Source organism: Podarcis muralis, chromosome 3 (genome assembly GCF_964188315.1).
Source record: "Podarcis muralis chromosome 3, rPodMur119.hap1.1, whole genome shotgun sequence".
NCBI classification, from domain to species: domain Eukaryota; kingdom Metazoa; phylum Chordata; class Lepidosauria; order Squamata; family Lacertidae; genus Podarcis; species Podarcis muralis.
Window position 1 is genome coordinate 25,415,785 of NC_135657.1, and position 20,189 is coordinate 25,435,973.

At 41.7% G+C, this 20,189-nt stretch overlaps 1 protein-coding gene across 1 annotated transcript; it reads right to left on the reverse strand.

Moving 5' to 3' along the window:
- Positions 1–724: 724 nt before the first annotated feature.
- Positions 725–14,961, reverse strand: NEK2 (NIMA related kinase 2). The gene is made up of 9 exons (XM_028724707.2): positions 14,755–14,961; positions 12,487–12,704; positions 10,154–10,394; positions 9,026–9,108; positions 8,697–8,823; positions 8,181–8,403; positions 7,143–7,197; positions 6,996–7,066; positions 725–1,740 (listed from the first exon to the last, which is right to left on the reverse strand). The coding sequence occupies exons 1-9, from the start codon at positions 14,848–14,850 to the stop codon at positions 1,511–1,513; spliced, it is 1,344 nt and encodes a 447-aa protein (XP_028580540.2). The 5' UTR covers positions 14,851–14,961; the 3' UTR covers positions 725–1,510.
- Positions 14,962–20,189: the final 5,228 nt, after the last annotated feature.

Consider the following 20,189-nt stretch of genomic DNA (forward strand, 5'->3'; position numbering starts at 1 on the left):
CAGCTCAGGAGTGGGATTGGTGGGTGTTCCAGCACCTCTTTTTCTAGAAAAATAGCACTAGATGTAAAGAGTACTGCAAGCATTTGGAAAACCTAGCTATTCAAGTGTCCGTGGAACATGTTGCTATAACAGCTTAAAATTCACATTTCCAGTTACTTTTGTAGTTTGTAAACTGGTATGCAAAGGGGAGGCACAAACCAATGAAAACCAAGCACTTATCTGGCAGTTCTCACTGAAGGCTTTCACTGATAAGCCATTTCTAGGCTGTAATGCAAAATTGTGTGTGTGTGTCCGCATGCAAGAGAGAGATTTAAGGAGACAGAAAGCCTGCCACTCATGTGCCATGTGCATATGACCAGGCTGCAATGAAGACAACAGCTATCCCATTACTTCAGAACATGCGTGTATTTCAGAGGAGCTGGGTGGCCATGCTTTTCTAAAATAATGTAGCATGTGAATATAGGTTAAAGGTAAACTCATGGGCCAAATTTATTTGACAGTAAGCTCTACTGAAGCAGACAGGCATTAATTTCACATATAGGCACTTGCAGCGGAGGTGTAAGTCGGGATCACCACATCAACAGAGCAAGTGCACCACCTCCAGGCCATTGGAGAATTAAGCTATTTAAATTCTATCCAACGTTTTGGATTAACGAAAGAGATCAAAAGTGGCTTCATACATTCATCACAAGGTGAGGAAAAAACAAAAAGGCATACAAGACTATTTACACTTCTGCTTTTAATAACATCCAAAGAGTATGTATGCATCCTGACCTCTGAAATCTCCCTTCCTGGGAAATTTATGATCTTCCTTCAGACGTAAGAACTCATGTACAACCATATTTAATGTATAAAACCTCTCATGAGAAATGAGTCTTTAAACAAAAGGCTACCTGTAAATTCTTTTCCTCCAGTCAAATTTTGATATCTACTCCGTTCTGTGGGGATGTCCTGGAACACATTACATACTTGGCTCTTTTTTAACATTTTTCATTAAACAATGTAACATTTCAGTAAACTTTGCAGGGGGAGTAATTCAGCTAATTAGAAGGAACAGATATTGTGCTAGGTGCAACATTATGCTTGTAAAAATCCAACTATTATACACACCTAAATTTAGAGACTCAAAGTGAGGGTTTTTTTTTTCTTCTGATGCAGCAGAATCACTTCCTTAAATCTTATATCCAGTGTTGTGCTATTTGTTAAAATCACATCGTAATCATTAAAAAAAATTCTAGCTAACCACGCCATGAATATTTATATTTAGAACTGGCCTAAGCAATGCAACACTAGCAAGCCAAATGCATAAAAATGCAAACTCTAAGGAAAAGAGTTATTCGCACACAACCACACAAATATTTACATTTATTTACACAGAGTTTAAAAGACTATTTTAGCACCTTTTCTAAAACCATCCTACGCAGCTTTTCATCACACACGCCACAGGAAACATCAGCTTAAATGACACTATTGAAAACATCACAGTTCTGTACACGATACACACAAATATTCAGCGCATTCCGAGAAGCTGGCGGCTTTTGAGCTGGTAGTGTTTCTCCATCTCACAAAGGGCTTGAGCCCGCAGGTTGGCGGCGTAGAGACGCTTCTTCAGATTACAACCTTTTTCTTTCGAGAGGGGGAAATTCTCCAGGCTGTCCTCAGACTGAGCATTTTCTTTGCTTTCGTCACCAAACTGAACCTTCTTTTTTCTGGTAGGAAAGACCGGCAGCGCTTCGTCATCTTTAAAAAAACAGAAAGATGCTTTTCAAATACTTAACTCTCGCTCACTGAATATTAGTTTATTTTTTACTCTGGGGGTGGATAACCTCTGGATCTCTGATGTCGTTGGGACTCCCAACTCCCGCCATTCCGTAATGGCCATTCCATGGAGTTGGGAGTCTGGCAATGTCTGGTGAGCCAGAGATCAGCCACCCCTAGTTCACTTCCTTCCATTTTGAGTTTTCAGCAAAGGTTGCAAGTGTTCATACCCCTCTACAAGGCGAAATTTCGATTACACTGAAGGTTCCACAGTTGCCACACTCCTTGTAAGAAAAAAAATTCATCAATATCACTGCCTTTGGGGGGGAGGGAGTGTGTGTACCATGCTATTACAGGGGCAAAGGCGTTCAGTAGTAGTAATAATAATTACTACTATTTATACCCTGCACATCTGGCTGGGTTCAGTACTCTTATAGGGCTTATCTGGGAGAATGTGCCTTCTAGACTGTGCACACATTATTGTGAAGGGAAGGATTATCATATAGAGATCTTCTGTGTGTGAAAGAAAGACAGAAATAAAACTCGTTTGCCTTAGGAAACTCAGAATAGGGTCTAGGAAAAAAAGAGCCAACGGATGAGGGGCCTTGTTTCTTACTTTAAATTCACCTCTGAAGGACAATATTGGTCAATGCACTTTTATTTTATAAAACTGAAGCAATTTGAAAGTATGAACCAGTTTAAAACCATGTCAAATGGGTGCAGCATAAACATACTTAGTTGAAGAAGATAAATTTCATGTGTGGCAATTGTTTATACACAGGAAATTGGCAAGTGAGCACTTTTCATCATGCATATATTCTCCTTACACCCACAGTATATAACACTGCTCCTTTACTGAGTTTTAGTGTTATGTGTTTTTATTATTTTACACTGCACAGGAGGCTACATGTTCCATACAAAAGGGTGGTTTCACTGAATGATTTTATTACATGTTTATGCTCAGGCCACATCCACCAATACATTTAAAGCAGTATCAGACCACTTTAACAATCATGACTTCCCCCAAAGAATTCTGGGAACTGTAGTTTGTTAAGGATGCTGAGTTAGGCATTCCCTATTCGTCTACCAGAACTCCAATTCTCAAAGTGGTTGACCAATCAACTGTTCCTCCCACAGAACTCTGAAAATTGTAGCTATGGAAGGGGAGTGGGGTGTGTGTGTCTCCTAACAACTCTTAGCATCCTTAACAAGCTACAGCTTCTAAGATTGCTTGGAGGAAGCCATGACTTTTAAAGTGGCATCATAGTGTTTTAAATGTATGGTGCAGACATGGTCTCAGACTGCATACCCCCATGGTCACAGCCAGCTTGGGAGACAGTTTATGCCAAGAGAAACTGGCCCACGATTACTTAGCAGGTTTTGTAGCTGAGGAGGGATTTGAATGCAGGTCACCCTATTCTAAGAGCCAAAAGTCTAGCAACACCTGGAGGTTCCCCATCCTTGATCTAAGAGCAATGATTAATCATGGTATAAGTATCTCAAGCTCAGTCTTCAATTTGGAAACAGATTTCTTCTCCATTGGTCAAGGGAAGTGTCAGATGTCAGCAATGATGGGCAGCTGCCAATGCCCATGTCTAAGGAGAGCACCCCACTGCCAATGCATGGAAGCCTCAGGCCCACCTTCAGCTGTCATCTTCTATTAATGATGCAACAAGGAGAGCCATCATCCACTGACGTCATCCTCCTCTTCTGGGAAACTGAGGGAGAGGTCAGTAATTTGGCAGTTTTGAAGGAGTGTCTAGACCCTGGAAGTAGCACTGACCCTGCTTATCAACTGATGGACATAACCTAAGATTCTACTGGAAGCAGCAGCAATAATATTTTTATTTGTTCAAGTCATGAGAGAACTGAGGAAAATTGGGCAACTAGAAGGACACAGCTAAAAATGGAAAACGGCCCAACTTTCCTTGAGTTAGGTAAAAGCAGTCTTCTCCAATCTATTGCCCTCCAGATGTTTTGAACAACTTATCAGTTGCCAGCAGCATAGTCAGAGATGATGAAGTTATAGTCCAACACTCCTAGTGAACAGCAGGTAGGAGAAGGTCCCAACTCTGAAGATACTGAATACTACTTGCTCTCATGTCTGTTCCAGAACTTGGGAATGCACTGCCAATCTGTGGCTACACCATTATATTTGTCTTTATCCCCAGCCAACCAAACCCCAAGTGCATGCCATTGTATTGTTTTCTCCCACTCATCCAGCCCTTCTCTGACCTACCTTGGACAATGTACCATTTACATTGATAGTGTGGGGATATATATATATAACAAGCCCACAAAATGTTCAGCTTCAAAACCCATTCACCCGTGGTACGTTAGCCCACTTCAACTGCAGCATATATCTAAAACCTGAAAGTAATCCCTGCACTATATGTCATGGAACCATATCTCGATTTTGGGTACATATTCTAGACAATAGCTAAAGATCAATAATATAGCTGTCTTTACTATGCCTCTTTTTCTGAGGAGTCACTGGGCCTCCTTTGCACATCACAGTAAACCATAGTTAACGGTTTATCATGAGCATGCTGTTCCGTGGCACTTTGCTCCTTGATGCTAGAAAACAGGAGAAACAGATCATGTTCTTTAGCTTAGCATTATGCTAAGACAGATGTTGGTCTGCTTACCTCCAAGAAACACAGGATTAGTAAGCCAAGAACAAACCTAAACTACAGATCTTGACTTCTTAGGAGTGAAATGAACTATGATGCCTGACTTGAACATAACACTATCGTGGGATTGTGGAAGCGCAAGTGGAGAGCAGCTTGCTCAGAGCAAACCATTAACTGTGGTTTACTGTGATTCACAAGCTGGAACAATATCACAAAGAATTGCCTGAATGTAGAAGTAGATATTCAAACAGGCAGACTTGTGTGTTGAACTGTAAACAAATAAAAGGTAAGGCTTGTTTAAGGCTGCTTGTGTTTTGCTAGTCTGTGGCAGCCATTTGCCAGAAACCATGGGCAGGGTGGGGGTAAGATTAGACAAATAAGAGCATTTTTCTTTCCTTGTTTGCCTTTTGCAAGGTTTCAGAGGGCTTTGTTGTCATTTTAGGGTCAGAATTCCATGGTTGGCAACGCTTTAGAATCCCCCCCCCCCCAAGAATCGATGGCAATCGTTGACCAATTACATGAACACTCACCTAACAAATGATTTCCTGAATATGCATTGTGTTTGGATAGTGGGACTGGTGTGTATACAGCTTTGCTTACCATGAATGGTGGTAATTTAGCCAAGCAATTTCTCACATCAAAAGTATATTAAAAAGGTGACTAGTGGGCATACAGAATTGGATATTTTGCAAGTAAAGGGGGATTCTTATGTTAAAAGAGCCCACTAGTCAGGCCTCCTTTACAATAGTTTTGAATAGACTTTAATACCTCATTGTAAGGCACTGTAGATTACCTTTTTGATGCAGCTTAACTGCAATACTTTCAGATTTTTTGGCCACAGGAGATGTGAAGGCCCAGAAAACACTGGGCAAATTCAGCAAGCCCTCCTTTCAAGGACTTTCAATACCCCCAACCAAAAATTACGTATTTTAATGATAAGTAAAACCATACATAACAGAATACAGCCTGCATATGGAACAATAAAAGGCTCCTATATGCAAGAGCTGTATTATTACAGGACAGCATCCAGCTAGGTAATATTCTGAATGTACTCCCTGAAATCAATGGACTTTGGTTACTTAAAGTCCATTAGTTTCAAAGGGGCATCACCCAGATAATGCAATTGTTAAATTATTACTCAAGTCAAGTGGGTTTGCCCAGTGAAGCAGGTCCCTTAGAACAGAGCTGGAGTGGAAAAATATCAGGTTGGGGTTTTTTTGCAGAAGCTTCATTTTGATTCGAAGACTACAAAGAAGTTCACTTCCTGAAGATGCTTTGATATCACACCCTTTTTGATAAGTCAGATAAATAAGAATTCTATCATCATTTAAGTTTGTGGTGATTAGCGAAGACTTGTCTGTGATTTTGAAGGAAAATCCACAAGGAAAAATGGTCTTTTAAAGAGGCTACATTATTTGCTGGATTTCTTTACTAGGCCTATTGCTCAAACAGCAACATACTAGAATTTGGGTTTTGCATTGACTAGACGCCCCTTGGCATTTACTCTGGTAGGCTTCCAGAAGTCCACGCAGCTAGCTGCATGGGGTTTTAGGCTTCTGTTTATTATAAATGAGGCCACTCATGCTGCCTGACAAACAGCTTTTGAAATGAAGAGCGGGGGTCCCAAAGAAAAATCAAGTTTAAAGAAAAAAATCAAGCTGCATCAGTTCATGGTATCCCAGGCTATATGCCTAGATAACAGCATAGAACCTAGAATTGCAGTGTTTTAAAGCAAGATATATGAAAATTGACTAGACTACAGTCAAAGAAAAGCTACCCATATTTTGGCTGCTTTTGAATAAGGCTTAAATCCCTATCTAGTTTGGATATGCATTAGGATGTACAGCCCATTCTAAATGGCCTCCAAGAACAAAAACCTACTAACTAGTAAGGCACCATCATATAAACCCCAAGTTAGCCTAAATTAGCCTCTTTGCACAGCCATTTACAAAGTGGTAAGTTAAAATATATTTTATTTCAGGATTAACTTTAGAGTTCAAGTAAGCCAAAATTGGCTCCAAGTTGTAAACATTTAAGAAGACAGAGGTATAATGCACACACACAGATCTGGCACTAGAAAGTGACAGCTGAATGGTAGAAAATATTTACTGAAGTCATGATGCCTCCCATCTTGGGTAGCAGCGGTATCTAAACTAGGCTTAGCAGTTAAATAGCAGAGGCAAAGAGAAGCAGAGAGGTTTAGGTTGTCCAACTCTTCATTTGTCTGAGTGGCAAAGATGTCAAACACCTCTGCCCCTGACCAAACCTTCAAGAAATTCACAGTATACAGCATTTCAGAAGCCTCCTCTTAAAGTCATGGTTTACCATACAGATGAGGAGCATCAACAGCTTGAAGTATCCAGTATTTACTACTGGCAAAGGGAAGTACCACCACAGTGGGCATCCAATCTGGCCCCTTCATACACATATTAAGCCCACCCTAATCTGCCGCCGGTATTAAAACATACTGGAGCTGCCAGGAAAGCTGGCTCAATATCCACCATAGAAGGAGCGTTACTAGAGAGGTCACTAGTACTAAGGCTGGTAGCATCTGGGGATTCCGGGTTTAGCAGTCCGTTAAGAGCTTCCAACATCTTCTCCTACCTGGGCATGTCGCTGGCTGCAATAGCTTCTGGTCCTTGAATAAGTTGTAATTCTTCACCATGTTCTCAGCCCTGTTTAGAAAGGAGCTGGTTAATAAAAGAAAAGCCTTTTTCAAAACAAGACACTTTTAGACATTTTAAAACCAACCTAGACAGTTTTTCTTCTGCCAGTCGCTCCCGAACACACAGTTCCCGCTCTCTCTCTGGAACAAAAGACAAGCCATGTTATCCAATTGCGGACAGTGTGCACCTATGACAGCTTTTTATTCTGACCAGTAAATGGCCCATGGGGAGAGCAGCATGCAACCTGCATAGTATGTGAAGTCCCTTTGCTTCTATGAACAGTGTCCTTGGCTTATTATAAAAGGATAAACAAGATCCATAACGGAAAACACACGCAAGCACAGTAGTGTCACTGCATCCATGTTTAGGCACCATGAAACTATTAGTTGAATATATCATCTATTCAGGTGCATTCCAAGTTACATATGACTTGACCCTCATTCATTCCAAATGTGCTGCTACATCATGCATGCAAGAAATGTGGGGGGTTGCAGGTGGTGCTGTGGTCTAAACCACCGAGCCTCATGGGCTTGCCAGTTACAAGGTCAGCAGTTTGAATTTGCAAGGCGAGGTGAACTCCCGCTGCTCTGCCACAGCTCCTGCCAACCTAGCAGTTCGAAAGCATACCGATGCAAGTAATAGTATAGTATAGTGTATTTTAAATTGGGTTTCAGAGTTTTAAGGGGTTTTTGAATGTTTTATGTAGCTTTGTAGTAGTTTTATGTAGTTTTTCCATTTCATTGTCCTGCATGGGACAATGACAATAAAGATATCGTATTGTATATCATATAAATAGGTACTGCTGCAGTGGGAAGGTAAACAGTGTTTCCGTGCGCCCTGGCTTCTGTCGTGGTGTTGCACCAGAAGTGGTTTAGCCATGCTGGCCACATGACCCGGAAAGTTATCTGTGGACAAACACTGGCTCTCTTGGCCTGAAAGTGGAGAAGAGCGCTGCACCCCAGTCAAATTCGACTGGACTTAACCGTCCAGGGGACCTTTACCTTCCAAGAACTGTATTAACGTTTCCTTCATGTCACCGAAAGAATGCATCCCACTCCCCATTGAAGACACGTCTGGAGCAGGAATCCAAACCCCCACATCCCATTGCTGCATTCGTTCTTACGTTCTAGCCGGTGTTCCCTCTCTTTTATGGCTCGCTCCCTCTCTTGTAGCTGCTGCTCTTTCAGTTTCAGCTCATTCACTGGAGTTCCAGAAAGTCTTTCTACTTTATCTTGCTCTCCTGATCGTCGCCCTCTTCTCTCCAAGTTTCTCCCTTGCTCTTCCAATACCAGGCTGGCTATCAGAGGGTTCTGCAGAATTTCTTCAACTGAAGGCCGACAGTAATCCTTGAAACCAGGGAGACTTATTATAGTCACTGTGCAGAAATATTATGTTTAATAAGCCATTTAAAGTTTTTTTCAGGCAGCAGCACATTTGGGGGATCAAATTATGTAAACAGTACTTGTCTGGATTGGGACTGACTGCAGCCACCTCTGCTGCATCAAAAACTAATATGGAAGGGTCATAAACACTTCCTTCTTTGGGGAAATGATAGGCAATAGGCCAAGAATGCGGACAGAAGCTTCCACCAGCAGCTCGTTGGACACCACCCTTCGTACCCTTGAGAAATCACCCTTACCTTTAGGTGCAGCATCTTTGTGATGAGTTCATTCAGCTGATCTGAATAACGGTATGGGATCCGCCTGAACTTCCCTTCCCTTATCTTTTCTGCCAACTCCTTTTGGTTAAAGGCTGTGAATGGAGGCCTAGAAAGAGTGAACAAACATGCTCTTCCACTTCACCGCAGCATCAACTTGAAATGAATTCTTATTTATTTGTTCTTTCTAGAATGTTTTGGTGCCCATGTTTTGATTTAGTTGCTTCTTCTCAAGAGCATTCTATACTGTGAAATGAGCTTAAATGCTGCCAAATGCCTGCCTAGAAACTTTTAGCTGGTACTATACTTACGACAACGCACACAACTCGTAGAGAAGACATCCTAAAGACCAGATGTCAGATTTCTCATTGTAGGACATGCGATTTATTTGTTCCTAACAGGGGGGGAAACAGAATATATTAGTACAGAATATACTAATAATTACTTTGCAAATTAGATGAAATGTGGCCACAAAATTGGTTACCAGTATGCATTCTGGAACATTACTTAGGTGTTAAGCATTAAAAAACACATAGTAAGTAGCATTCCATGATGGCAATAACACTTTTAGTGCTAACTCATACTTGCTGCTTACTGTATTTTAGGACCGTCAACTTGTCCACCTTTTGACTTGACTGTGTCAATATAACATTGAAAGAGGAAAGTCACATTGGAATTCAAACCTGTCTCCAGCAGTTGGTGTTAAGAGGGTTAAGGTTCACTTTTCTTAGTGAAATTTACCATTATTTTTTTCCCCTTTTCTAGAAATACATTCTTTCTTAAAATTAATAACAATGAATGATACGAAACCAATTAAACTGAGCAGTTTCTAAGCTGCAATTCACTTAAGACTCCCCTTAGGAAGCATATATTAGTATGTTAACATTTAAATATTAAGAAAAGATTGAAGGCTCCAAAATCTGTTAAGGAAGCACATGCAATTAAATTTCCATGACTTTATGAGTTGACATGTTTTAAGCCCCCTGTTGATTTTAAGTAGGTTTTGCATTTTTTAAAATTACCTGCTTTTAACTTTTCTTATGGACAATTCCAGTGTTGTTCTATTATTTGTAAACTACACAGTTTTTTATGATCAAGCTGTATATAAATATTGTAAAACAATTGTGTCAATATTTACAAGTTTTACCATAATTTTCAAGCTAAACACAACATTTAAACCAGTGTAATTTATTTAATTCTTCTCTATTAAATATTTCAGTTGTTATTTCTGCTCTCTGAAAGATAGTCTGGAGATATTTTATACAGTATACAGCATGGCAAACTTTTACTTGTATTTAGTAATCAAAACAAAACAAAACATGCTATATTAGATACCAATTAATTTAAGTCACTGCTGCTGAAAGGTAAGTTAGATCTGGCAATCACAAAGCAAAAATGCTCAAAATCCAAAGCAGTTGCTTTCATCTTGGGACACTTACTGGAGACATATAATATGGTGTGCCAACAAATGTTTTTGCAAAACTGGTATCATGGTGAAGTATCCTGGCCAGGCCAAAGTCACCAAGCTTCACATTCTTCTTGCCATCAAGGAAGATATTTGCTGGCTTTAGGTCCCGATGAAGCACAGTGTGGCCTCCATCACTCCGCCTGTGACACTCCTTCAAAGCCAAGGTCAGCTGGGTGAGGACGCGAAGGACAAAGTTTTCTTCCACATAATGTCTTTTGAAAGAGGAAACAACTGGTTATTTTGAGTACCTTTAAGCCAAAATCCATTCTCTCTCTCAGCCCATTTTCAAATATTCCATTACTTTGGTAAAGAAACTCAAAACATGGGTCTATGCAGATAGAATAGGGGTGAAGCTAAGTAGCTTGAGTCCCCAGGGGCCAAAACTGCACCCCTTTTCAACAGGTGTTCCCCAAGTGCAACAATTTTCCCATACTGTAGAAGTGAATGGTTGCCATTCATTTCTTTGGATAATGTGTTTTGGATATATGTGTTTTGGTCACAAGCATACATGAAAGTAACTGAAAGCTAACTATAATCCCCTGAAAGAATCCCACAAATAATTGCCTTGTCTTATTATCTAAATCCCATTTGTCCTTGGTATTATCTCCCTGTTCCCTTGTGCTGTTTTGAGGCAGAAATGTCCCAATTATGCTAACAGTTAAGAAAAGGAGACACTCTTGTTTCTCATTGCCACATTGCTGAACCTCTGAAGACCTCCAGTACACAGAGCATTTGGAAGAGAGACAGTCTTATCTAAATCTGCATGCATGCCAGACAAGGAATCTCTCCTGCAAGTCATTATCTTCTTCAAACTTCCACACAAGTGAGAAAAATCCCCGCCTCTTTCCCCAAGTCCAAGAGGCAGACTCTTGTCTCACTTGCACAGCTGTTAGAGTACATCAGAATCTAAAGTTGCTGTTTATCTTCTACAAACCTGCATCCAACAGAGGCATGACTGCTGCTCCAGGCCCTCTGACAAAGAATTTGGGAGACAGCTTTTTCTAATATTACTCATCCAAGCATGGATCGGGTAAAACTGCAGGTTTTATTTTTATTTTCCCAATGCCAAACTGTAGCTATCTCAAAGAGTTTAAGTATAAAGGATATTCTATCTCTGGGCAACTACTTGAAAGCCCCCATAATCATTTCATTACTTGCTAGCAGACTAAACTTTTCACCAGTTTTTTTAAACACAGGAAAATGCAGCGCCAAAACAGGATTCCAGCTCAACAAATTAGACATTTTATTTATTTAATTTTATAAAGCCAAGTGTAAGACATTCCAACTTTTAGGCTATTTTACAGAGGGACATGGGTTACTTATGAGCAAACTGTAAATTGTATTTTTTAAGTCTTACGTCAAAGATTTTGATGCATTTCAAATTTAGTATATCATGTTATGTAGGATTATTACACCTGTATTGTAGTGTTCACTACTGACAAGGGTGATATCCACGGTTAAGGCCTCTCTCACTGTATATTTCTTTAGCTGCCAGGTCATTTATCTAGAACAGCCAAGTTAATGTTTTAAAATGCACAGGACATTGTCCTAATTTCCTTGATACTCTCTTGTAGATTTCCTATTCTAAAGGGGGAAAAACAAACTGAAGTAATAAAAAATAAATAAAAGAATCCACAGGAATATTCCTCCTGAGGATTACAGGGAATAAAGACAACATTTACTAAGTATGTAATTACTTAGGAAAGTGTGCGTGCATGTCCAAGCAAACTGTCATTTCCCCACAAGCAGGCAGTTTGTGTAGTAAGTAATCTTATTTCGAATCCCCGCGACGGGGTGAGCTCCCGTTGCTCAGCCCCTGCTCCTGCCAACCTAGCAGTTCGAAAGCACATCAAATTGCAAATAGATAAATAGGTATCGGTCCGGCAGGAAGGTAAACAGCATTTCCGTGCGCTGCTCTGGTTCGCCAGAAGCGGCTTAGTCATGCTGGCCACATGACCCAGAAGCTGTACGCCAGCTCCCTCGGCCTGTAAAGTGAGATGAGCGCCGCAACCCCAGAGTTGTCCACGACTGGACCTAACGGTCAGGGGTCCCTTTACCTTTTTAAAGCAAACTACTTGGTTGCCTGTATGAGTTAACATCTTGCCAAGTGGAAAATAAAATTTCATCAGTGTGGTAAAAATTGGCATCTCTAATCAGCAATAATCTTGCACCCTCAATGATAGTTGGCTCAAAAATTAAAACTCAATTTCTGGTTGCTGGCTTAAAATACCTGTGACCTCTCATAACTAATTTAATAACCTACAGCACAAGATAATGTCATGATAATCCAGAAGTTTTACATACCTTTCTTTTGTACATTTTGCAATCAGAGTTGCCAGGTCTCCACCTTCACAGTATTCCATCACAATATAAAGTGTTGTATTTGTCCTGTCAATTATACGGTCATAATACCGGACAATATTCGGATGTTTTAGTTCACGAAGCAAGTTCACTTCGGAAACAAGCATTTGTTTTTCAGATTCTGTCATAGATCCATAGTCAAGTTCTTTCCAGACCAAGACCTGAAAAAGGAGCAAGCCATCTCTAGACAATAAACATATAAAAAACTTGAAAAATACAATGATTTTAAAAGCTCAATGGACTAGCATCTTACTTTAAACCAATACAGTGGTGCCCCGCAAGACGAATGCCTTGCAAGACGAATGCCTCGCAAGACGAAAGGGTTTTGGGTTTTTTGAGTTGCTTCGCAAGACGAATTTCCCTATGGGCTTGCTTCGCAAGACGAAAACATCTTGCAAGTTTGTTTCCTTTTTCTTAAAACCATTAATACCCAAGGTGCATTGCTTCACAAGACGAAAAAATTCGCAAGACGAAAAAACTCACAGAACGAATTAATTTCGTCTTGCGAGGCACCACTGTATAAATCTCACCCCCGCACCCAACAGCAGCAAACCTGACCTCATCTCTCCACTGCTTCCACAGCAAGAGATTCACACCTCATTTTATTAGTGCAAGGATCACTTGTGGTGGCTTTGTAATTTGAGATTTTGCTCATGGTAAATCTTCCCATGCCAAACATACTAATAAACAAAAGCTGCAACTTCCTTCTAAACGTCTAGCCAACCTAATGCACAACTGCAGAATTAAGAGCACAACACAGTACAATGCTCTAATGAGGTTGGGGAATCCTTTCATGTGCCAGAACCAATCTGACGCTTTTGCTAGCATATGTATATGGTGTCTCAGGTCCCATGCCCAGAAGTCCAGGTAGAAAAAGAGTGTTTCTGAAGCAGAGATGCAGCAACTAAGACCTTAGTCCAGTTCCTGCACAAGAGTATTAGAAGTCAGAGACCACATTGCTTCCAACAGAAGGAAACATCCAGAAACCCCACAATAGCAACTAACAATCAAGGAAAATAAAGTAGTGAGCTATAGAGCCACCTCTACTTCAGGGAGCATCCCTAGAAAGCAGCATCTTGTCCCTCTTCACCTCACCCACAAATACAAAGACTGGGGCCACACATTTGGCTTTTAGGGGAGGGAGGCATGGAAGAAAAGTAGCAGGAACGCAGCCTGCATGCAAGGCCTGTGTTGTGGTGCAGCAGTAAAAACAGGAAAGGGAGGGGGAGCTCAGAGAAATGGTTTTTAGCACCAGGGCTGAGCTCTAACACTAAAGTCTGTTTCTGATTCCAAGCTTTGTTTTGCATCAAGCTTTCTTTGGTGGTATCCCTATGCATATGTTTTAAGACAGGGATAGTGAATTTGTGGCCTTCAGCTTTCCTGAGACTCCAGTTGCCTTCAGCTCCAGGCTACATGAGCACTGATAAGGCTATCAGTTCATCACAAGGGCTGCATGCCACCTTCAGTGCCAGAGACAGCATATCTCTGAATACCAGTCACTGGGGAACAATAGCAGGAGTGGGCTTGATTACTGGCTTCCCTGAGGCATCCCACTGGCCACTATGAGAGAAGGACGCTGGATGAAACCCCCAGCAGAGAAAGGAGTAGCCGGAGCAACTGCAGAGCAGATAAAACTTCTTCCTGCACTGTATTTGCTGCTCCTACTGCTATGTTTGCATAAGAGAGCTGCTGGACCATTCTTGGAAAACGATACCCCTGCTCTAATTTACAGCAGCTGGCCTTGACACTGAAATTCTGGGTGTAAGGAGAGACCTATCTGATGACATATAACTAAATAAATTAATCATCATCATCATCAGTGTTTTTTTCTGGGGGGATGCAGAGCTACGCATACCCCTAAACTTTTTGTACTTTTCTCCATTTACTATATCTATTTTTCCCGATTTGAACTATAAAATGGTGATTTTCTTGAGTCAAAATGAGAGTACCCCTAAACATTTTTTTTTAGAAAAAACCACTGATAATAACACTAATAATATAATATGGCTTTTGGCCTTATCCAGTAGGGCTCTTCTCATGCTCGGAGAGAATCATGGGATTTGTAACACGACAACATCTGGGGAAGCACAGCGTTCCCACCCGGGCCCAGGTCCTGCCCTTCCGCAGGGCTTCAGAAGGGCTCCCACAATCCTCCGGGTTTCCCACAATCCTCCGGGGCGCTCCCCCCCCCCCCTCGCAGCCTCTACTCACCTTGCCGTCCGACCTCCGCCGCACCTTCTGGCACCTGCCGTAGGAACCGGCGCCGATAGTGAGAAGCACCTCGTAGTCCTCCGGGCGGCTCGGCATCGCTCCGAGCTCCGCGGCGGCCAAACGACCCAAACACAGAGGAACACGCAGCCGTCCCCCAGCGCAAAAGACGTTTAAAAGACGCCGCGCCTGCCGCCGATTGGTCTGCCGTTGCCCACGCCCGCCCGCCCTCTTTCCAATTGGCTCGCGCGGCCGCCGAAGTCACGTGCCTCCCAACGGCTGCTCCTCTGCCCGGTCGCCAGGCAACCGCAGCTGCCGCTCGAGGGCGGCGCGAGAAAACTTGGGGCTGAGGTATTTTGGGTACGCGGCTTGGGCACGCGGCGGAAGCGGATCCCAAGTTGCGCTTTGATCGTGCCCTGCCAGTCAAAAGACGTCATCAGGCAGGCGACGAGAATGTATTTTTACCAAACCGAACAAACCCAAGAGTTGAACATAAGTCATTACAGTATTTTTGGTTCCATATCGCAGGCATTCGGCTCTTCAGGTGACGTAGTGGCTACCAGGGACAGGATGGAATATAACTATATATTTATCATACTCCGAGTAGACCCGCTGAAATGAATGAGAATGTCTGCTAATTTCCATGGAGCTGCTCTGAGCAGGACCCTGAAGACCCAGGGAAGGCGAAACCCTTTTCTTTTTCAATGACACCCTTAGCCTCTCATGGAAAGACAAAATCAAGTGCATGTAGCAGAACATAAGAACTGAGTCAGGGTACAGTGGACAGTGGGAGTTTATATCATTGTATCTTAGTATATTCTGCCACAACCACCCCCTCTCTCTCCACCGCCCTCATTTGCCTTTGGGGTGAATATAAACTGCTCTTAAATAATTATAATGAGCTGTCATTTATTGTTCCATTTTTAAATTGTTTACGATCTTCCTTGCATTAGCCAAAATAGATATTCCCACTTTCCAGATAGGGGAATGAAGGCTGGGAGAGAGTCTCATGCTACACCAACTGAACTATGTGTCACGGCTTTGCAATTTGTCCACAATCAGACACAACACCGTTCATGAGACTGAAAATGGCTTTTAATTCCCAATTTCAGTTCCTAATTTCTTATGGAATTCATAAGAAATTATGAGCTGAAGTTTTGCATTTAAGCAGACCTGGCTTAGATGCAAAGCTTAGAATTGCAGTAAGAAGAAGGACAATGCACTGGGAAACAAACCAAGTATTTGGCAGTTTGCAGCTAAGTGGTTACATCTCTGAAGACTCCTTGCACTTTTTGGTATCATTGCAATCATCAGAGGATGGGATTTTAGCCACTTAACCTTGTTGTTGTTTAGTCGTGTCCGACTCTTCGTGACCCCATGGACCAGAGCATGCCAGGCACTCCTGTCTTCCACTGCCTCCCGCAGTTTGGTCAGACTCATGTTCGTAGCTTCGAGAACACTGTCCAACCATCTCGTCCTCTGTCGTCCCCTTCTCCTTGTGCCCTCCATCTTTCCCAACATCAGGGTCTTTTCCAGGGAGTCTTCTCTTCTCATGAGGTGGCCAAAGTATTGGAGCCCCAGCTTCAGGATCTGTCCTTCCAGTGAGCACTCAGGGCTGATTTCCTTAAGAATGGATGCGTTTGATCTTCTTGCAGTCTATGGGACTCTCAAGAGTCTCCTCCAGCACCACAATTCAAAATCCACTGAACCTTGGATTGCTGCTAATATACTATGGTAGGTTTTCAATCATTGCAAGTTGATATCCCAAAAGTAAGCCGTTGTATATATCCTGCAAAGAGGGCACAAGAAAAAAAGGAAGAATGCCAGAGCAGGTTCTGAAGGAACAAGATCCATGTCATATCTAATTATTTTCTCACCTTGGCTCTGAACATGGAAATTATGTTGATATCACTGATTCAGATTTTAAAATTGTTTACAACCCTATCTTAAACATTCTTACCAGAAAGAATGTTCTATTGGGGAATATTTGGGAGTGGTCTGTAAGGTGGTTGGTCATACTGACTTCAGTCAAACAGATTTACTGTATTTACTCGAGTCTAATGCGCCATCAAATCTAATGTGCATCTCAGTTTTCAGAACCTTGAAACCAAAAAAATCATTTCCTGGCGAATGTAAATGTGCCATCAAATCTAATGCACACCTGATTTTTCACAACGTAATTTGGCCAGAAAAGGTGAGCATTAAATGTGAGTAAATACGGCAAATTCAATCACTTTGGGACTTAATTGTGAATTGAGGTGAAAATCTGAAAAACTGATCTCTTGAAAAATAATGTTAATGGAACCTTTGCTGGTTTAATATTGGATGTTGTGCTGCAACATTTCCATTAGATGGCACTTGGCCATCACTTCAGATATTGAGGGAAAACAGCAAAATTTACACTTTCAGGATTTACAGATTTATTGTGGCATGAATTTTTGTGAACTCATTTTGTTGGATGTACTGGGTGCCCTTACACATGTGTGAATATCTCACCTACACAGAGTGGAAAGTGAGGTCAGAATGACATGAAATATAAAAGGCACAGATGATCTGTGACATTCTATGGAAAAGCTAAAAGCACAAAAGATGAATGCACAGTGAGTCATTTACAACAGAAGTCATAAGTCTTAAAACCTGTCTTTTCAACTGCTTTGCTGTTTTAACACCTTTGGCCATGTTAGCAATTGTTGTGCAATTGATTGAAGTTGTGAATGGGTTACTGTGCTTATATCTAACAGTTTTCAAACTTTTATTTACCATGGTCCATTTGAGATCTCAGTGTATAACAACTTTCTTTGTTTTACAAATCAATGCATGTATTTAACTTATTTAAGTAACTATACTTTAGTCTTTCTAATTCAATGGATGAAGAAAAAGAAAACAGCAACATTCCATTACGCCCCTTCAGCACTGGCATCATTATCAAAGCCAGCATCAAATTTGCAGACGCTAGGCCAGGCTACTGAGAAAGGCCTCTTTTAACTGGACTCTAGGCAGTGTTGGTCTGTTTGATAACCCAGACATGCTTAAAACAGCCTTGATATATTGTCCTATTAAAAAATCAAATAGAGAACTAGGTATGGATATTATTGACTGCTTCACAGCCTTTTTGTGGTCCACCTGAATGAGACTCATGCTCCAGAGTTTGAAAACCTCTACATTGGCATGGTACAGAAATATCACAAACCTTTTTTAGCTCCTTGCTAATTACCATTCACCCCTTTGAATGCATGTGTATATTATATTTGCCAAAGGCAGTGGGGGAGGGTCCTAATCCACAAAAAACTGCTACCACAATCAGGATTGCAATCTTATACACACCTGGGGGTAAGTTTCTTTGAACTTATTGAAGCTTACCACTGATGAGACATGCATAGGATTGCAGTGCAAATCTGTTTAGTCTTTAAGATGCTATAAGATCCTGAGCTATTTGTCTTCTGGAAATGATCCATAAGGCAAGATTAAATACATATGAAAGCTTCACATTTCATAGCTGAATAGCTTTGTGTACTGATTGAGTTAAAATGCTTTTCCAGTAAAAAAAATAATACATAGCATACTTTCTGCCATGCTGCAGCTTTAACATGTTTGTGTTTGTATTATTAACATACATCATAAATGGTCAAATTTAATTAAATATATACTAACAAATATCAGTGATTCTCTTAAAAATTATTTTTCCAAACAGAAAATGTCTGTATCACATTTGCTGTTAAATTTATCACAATTTGTTTCCAGGAGAATGAAAGTTCATAATAACATATATCAGAATAAATTAGATAGTGACATATCTCAGTCTCAGCCAAACAATACTGCTGTGTCTCCTTCCTGAATTATGTATGGGGTTTGTGTGTCTCCTTGTTGCAGCATTCCCAGAAACTATGTGAAAATATTTGTGAAATGTAGCCTTGAATTCATAATGGCCTGATTCAGACAATTTCCCAAAGCCTGGACCCATGCCATGAAGTATTTTTTTAAAAAAACAAAAATTCGCAAACCATGATTAGAGCTTTCCCTCCAGGCAGAATCAGAAACCCTTGCTGAATCCCACTGGGGAAGGCAGAGCCATAACTACGGGAGGGATATTGAGGTTTTTTTGCCCTGGGTGAAGCCTCCAGAGGAGCATCATTGAGGCTCCCAGCCTGTATGTGCATGGGTGGGTGTGCCAAATTGGATCTTTGACCTGGGTGAAAGGGTCAACCTGGGGAAGGGCTGCAGCTCACTGCTAGCACATGTGATAGGAATTTTGAGGTCTTAAGGTAAAGGTAAAGGTACCCCTGCCCATACGGGCCAGTCTTGCCAGACTCTAGGGTTGTGCGCTCATCTCACTCTATAGGCCGGGAGCTGTCTGCAGACACTTCCGGGTCACGTGGACAGTGTGACAAGCTGCATCTAGCGAGCCAGCGCAGCACACGGAACGCCGTTTACCTTCCCGCTGGTAAGCGGTCCCTATTTATCTACTTGCACCCGAGGGTGCTTTCGAACTGCTAGGTTGGCAGGCGCTGGGATCGAACGACGGGAGTGCACCCCGCCACGGGGATTCGAACCGCCAACCATGCGATCGGCAAGTCCTAGGCGCTGAGGTTTTACCCACAGCGCCACCCGCGTCCCTTTTGAGGTCTTAGATATATGGAAATGTTCATAAATTTACTAACCAAGCACGTACATAGATCAGCACAGGAAGACCAACCTGGAACCATTTTGATTCCTAAACTGAGCAAATGTTTTCTCTGCAAGGTCAAAGTGGGAAACCTCCCCATTGTCTCTTTCCTCACAAATCCTGTCTTAAGGGCACATTTAAGATATGAATAGGGTGTGAGCCTGTGACCCGGCCCAGGGACTAAGTATTTATCATTACAAAAGACTAGCCAGGCTACACAGGCAATCCAATCAAGTAACCTGCCAAACAGGAGATAAACAACAACAGGAGAAAAACAACATTCAAATTTCTGTTTTAAGACCGCCTTTTTGTGATGTAGGTATGATGTATCTGAGGGGTGGTCTTAGGTTACACCCCTTCTGTGATGTATGTATGATGTTTCTGGGGGTGGTCTTGATCTACAGGATGGGAATTTCAAAAGTCTTTATAAGGCCTTGTATGCCATTTTTCTGGGTCCCTCCTCTCTCCTGCGGGTGAGGGGAGCACCCTGTTGCAACAGATCAATAAAGATAAAGCTTACTAGCTGCTTTGCTTCTCAATATTCTCTGGTTGGAATCTGTTATTCTCTCCTACCAATAGGGAACCTATGTAAGGACTCTATGGGCTCTTGGATACCCCATAAGGGGAAAGGGCAATTTTTGTTTACAACAGACATCTGCTTTGCATGCAGAAAGTCCCAGGTTCAGTATCTTCAGGTAGAGCTGTGACTGGTTCAGCTGAAACCATGGAGAGCCCCTGCTCTAGATGGCTCAATGGTCTGACTCAGTATAAGGCA

Coding starts and splice junctions, on each gene's coding strand:
- NEK2 (XM_028724707.2), bottom strand. CDS start 14,850: ATGCCGAGCCGCCCGGAGGACTACGAGGTGCTTCTCACTATCGGCGCC. Junction 8,404..8,696: donor CAAAGATGCTGCACCTAAAG/GTAAGGGTGATT, acceptor CCTGGTTTCAAG/GATTACTGTCGGCCTTCAGT. Junction 7,067..7,142: donor GCAGAAGAAAAACTGTCTAG/GTTGGTTTTAAA, acceptor CTTTCTAAACAG/GGCTGAGAACATGGTGAAGA.